Source organism: Guillardia theta, assembly GCF_000315625.1.
Source record: "Guillardia theta CCMP2712 unplaced genomic scaffold GUITHscaffold_72, whole genome shotgun sequence".
Taxonomy (NCBI): Eukaryota; class Cryptophyceae; order Pyrenomonadales; family Geminigeraceae; genus Guillardia; species Guillardia theta.
In genome coordinates, this window is record NW_005434602.1 from 448,483 (window position 1) to 451,303 (window position 2,821).

Consider the following 2,821-nt stretch of genomic DNA (forward strand, 5'->3'; position numbering starts at 1 on the left):
ATTCCCACGGTTCGGGATTGCGATTGTGCCCCAACTTCTCCTTGCAGTGAATGCAAAATTCACCATCGCTATCGTGCGGTCCACCTCGCTGCAGATAAGCGTAATGTCCCGCCAAGTCTGCTCGAAAAAGAAACTCAATGCCTATCTTGTTTGAAGCATTGCCGCCGGCTTTTGACTTGTCCGCTCCGTACATAGCCTTCCCGTCGTGAATATGCACCCCTTCTGTCTGCAAATCTTGGATCTCCTCAGTGTAATAATGCCAAAAGTTTCTTTCTAAATTTTCACCGCTGTCCTTGTCGGGAATAATCATCAAAGTCACAAGCCTTGGTGCAAATCGCATCCTGGTTTCATGCACACTGATCCATTCGGCAGAATTCTGCTTGGTATGGTACGGCAAAATACTGATGGTAATCTCGGTATGTTTTTTGTCACTGCTTGAGCATTTTGTCAATTTTGTACAATCGCTGTTGACGGTTACAATCAACTTGTCATACTTTCCAAGGTTCAATCGGTCTATCACTTTTTCAATAGTCCTTCGCAGCGAAGCACCGTGTGCTCCTTCCTCCGTGCAAAACACCTCCAATTCTTCATGCAGATTGTTTGTCATTGTGACGCGTGTTCGACAAATCTTCCGTACGGGAGTCGCACAATGCGTGCTAGTCCTGGGAGATAATTTCATGATTGCCACATATTTCTTCAAAGCTACATTCGAAACTGTCAAACCAATGCTGCCCTCAACTTCATCCGCCAAGAAGAGCTTTGTAATATACCTCAATGCATACTGCAAGTCTTCGTCCGACCGGAGCTCTCTCCTCAAGAATTCTTTGATTCGAGGGTTCTTCATTGTTCCTATGACAAACTTTGCCAAGGGACTCTTGGGCTGCTTTCTCCGCCTGGGCTTGGAACCTAAATTTGAGCCAGAAGCTACCACCGTGACTGGCGGATTGCAGTGGTTTGTTCCATGATCGTGAGAGGTTGGCCCTTCATGCTCACTTGCATGTGAAGGTGAATGACTTCCACAGGTTTCAATGATCGGCATTTCTTCTGAACCACCCTCGATGCCTACATTTGAACGACACGGCGAAGTACGAGGGGGCCCACTCTCACAAGAAGCTAAAGTCGAATGATTGCAAGGAATAACTGTTGCCTGAGAAGAAGCCACCATGCCAAAATCCTGAGCAGGTAATTCCAGAGTCATCTCTTCATGTCCATCGTCATCAACCATGGCATGATCATCCATATCACTGGCAGGATCAAATTCAGGAAACAGATATGGAAAGTGTTCCAACTTCTTATCATCCCCGCTCTTTTCTATCCCAAAGGCTTGGCCAATCAGAGAAACAAAGAGTTTTCGGCAAGGAGCCATGTGATGCTGAATCTTTTCAAGGACCCTGCTCCTGAAATTCAAATCTTTGATTCCATGAAAAGACGCAGGAAAGTCTGTAATATCGGGCATAACTTCCTGGCAGTAATCTAAAAATCGCCTTGTACTTCGAGGTATCTTATCTTCAGGTCTGCGTGCGAAGGAATTCAAATACGCAGTCACATTAGGTTGCCCCGCCTTCTTTCCAGAGGAATAAACAAAGTCTTCTTCTTTCGCCACTCGTTCTAGAGCCAACGCAGCTTCAACGCAGACCCTGAAATGGCGAAAGCGGCCGTCTTCCTTGGTGGCATCATCATGCAACTCATCACTACTTTGTCTACATGATGCCTCGCTACTACACGCACCAGGGCTTTCATCGCAAGGTATGACCGGTATGCTCACTTCTTCATCTCGTACACTTTCAAATTGAGGTCCTAGATTCCTCAAAATGTCAAGATATGACATGTTATGCTATCCTAGTTTTCAAATTTATAGATTGTGGATTTGAACACAGGAGCGTGTCAGAGGCACGCCGCGGATTCTGTGTTCTGCTTTTATAGTGGGGGCGGGGGGAACACCAAGGACCCAGATCAGGGGGTAGGGTAGTGATGAATTCGAACAGCAGTACCACATTGACTTCGATTTGTACCCAGTCCAAAGTCTCCGATACAAAATATAGTAGCATATGTATACTTAAAATTACATCCATTAACAACGTTTGAATGATTTAGGTATAGATTTCCAAATTTCAAATTACCCTACCCCTTATTACTAGATTATTTTGGTAAATATGGGGGTATAGTGTTTCAGAATTTCAAACTGGTTGCCACTTTCAGGATTATTACTCGAATGATGTTTTCTTACAAGATATTTTAGACTGTACTCTGTCATGTTTGATTATAATATACCATATTGTTATACACACCCATACAGCATGACCATAGCTATGCAAACCAACAGCGTGCCCCCTTGCACGGGGCACGTCGCACCGCTCTGTACTGTCCTAACCATGGCTCGCAAACAGCGAGTGTGCAGAACAGATGTTCACCGAACATACTCAGAGGAAATTCCTGATGTGTAGAGGTGATGAGCCTGGAGGAGTGCTTCGTACAGTTCGTGAATCTCACGAAAAATCATTTGGTAAGCGAAGAGCATCAACAATACAAGTGAAAACCACCATCACGAGGATACATTGCAATCGAAACCGAGGCGTGATATACCCTAAGCTAACTGCGATGCATGACAGGGAAACTGAGCTGGAGTAGATGGATGGAGGTTACACTGAAGACAACAGGGAATTATCATCAGATGGTGACTGGATTGTTCAAAAGCTGTACGGTCACCTGTGAGCTCAAGAACACATGTCTGCACACCTATGTCTGATAGGTTCGCAAGCAATACAGTGCATTTTAACCGTGAGCAGCTCGATTGCTTGAAACAATGATGATCAAGCAAGTC

At 44.9% G+C, this 2,821-nt stretch overlaps 1 protein-coding gene across 1 annotated transcript; it reads left to right on the forward strand.

The window, feature by feature from the left end:
• The first annotated feature begins 912 nt into the window (after positions 1-912).
• On the forward strand, positions 913-1,700 carry GUITHDRAFT_154329 (hypothetical protein). The gene has a single exon (XM_005826813.1). The coding sequence runs from the start codon at positions 1,205-1,207 to the stop codon at positions 1,475-1,477; it is 273 nt and encodes a 90-aa protein (XP_005826870.1). The 5' UTR covers positions 913-1,204; the 3' UTR covers positions 1,478-1,700.
• The last annotated feature ends 1,121 nt before the right edge of the window (positions 1,701-2,821 follow it).

Bases quoted from the DNA above. Each gene is read 5' to 3' on its own strand.
- GUITHDRAFT_154329 (XM_005826813.1), top strand. From the start codon at position 1,205: ATGTCCATCGTCATCAACCATGGCATGATCATCCATATCACTGGCAGG.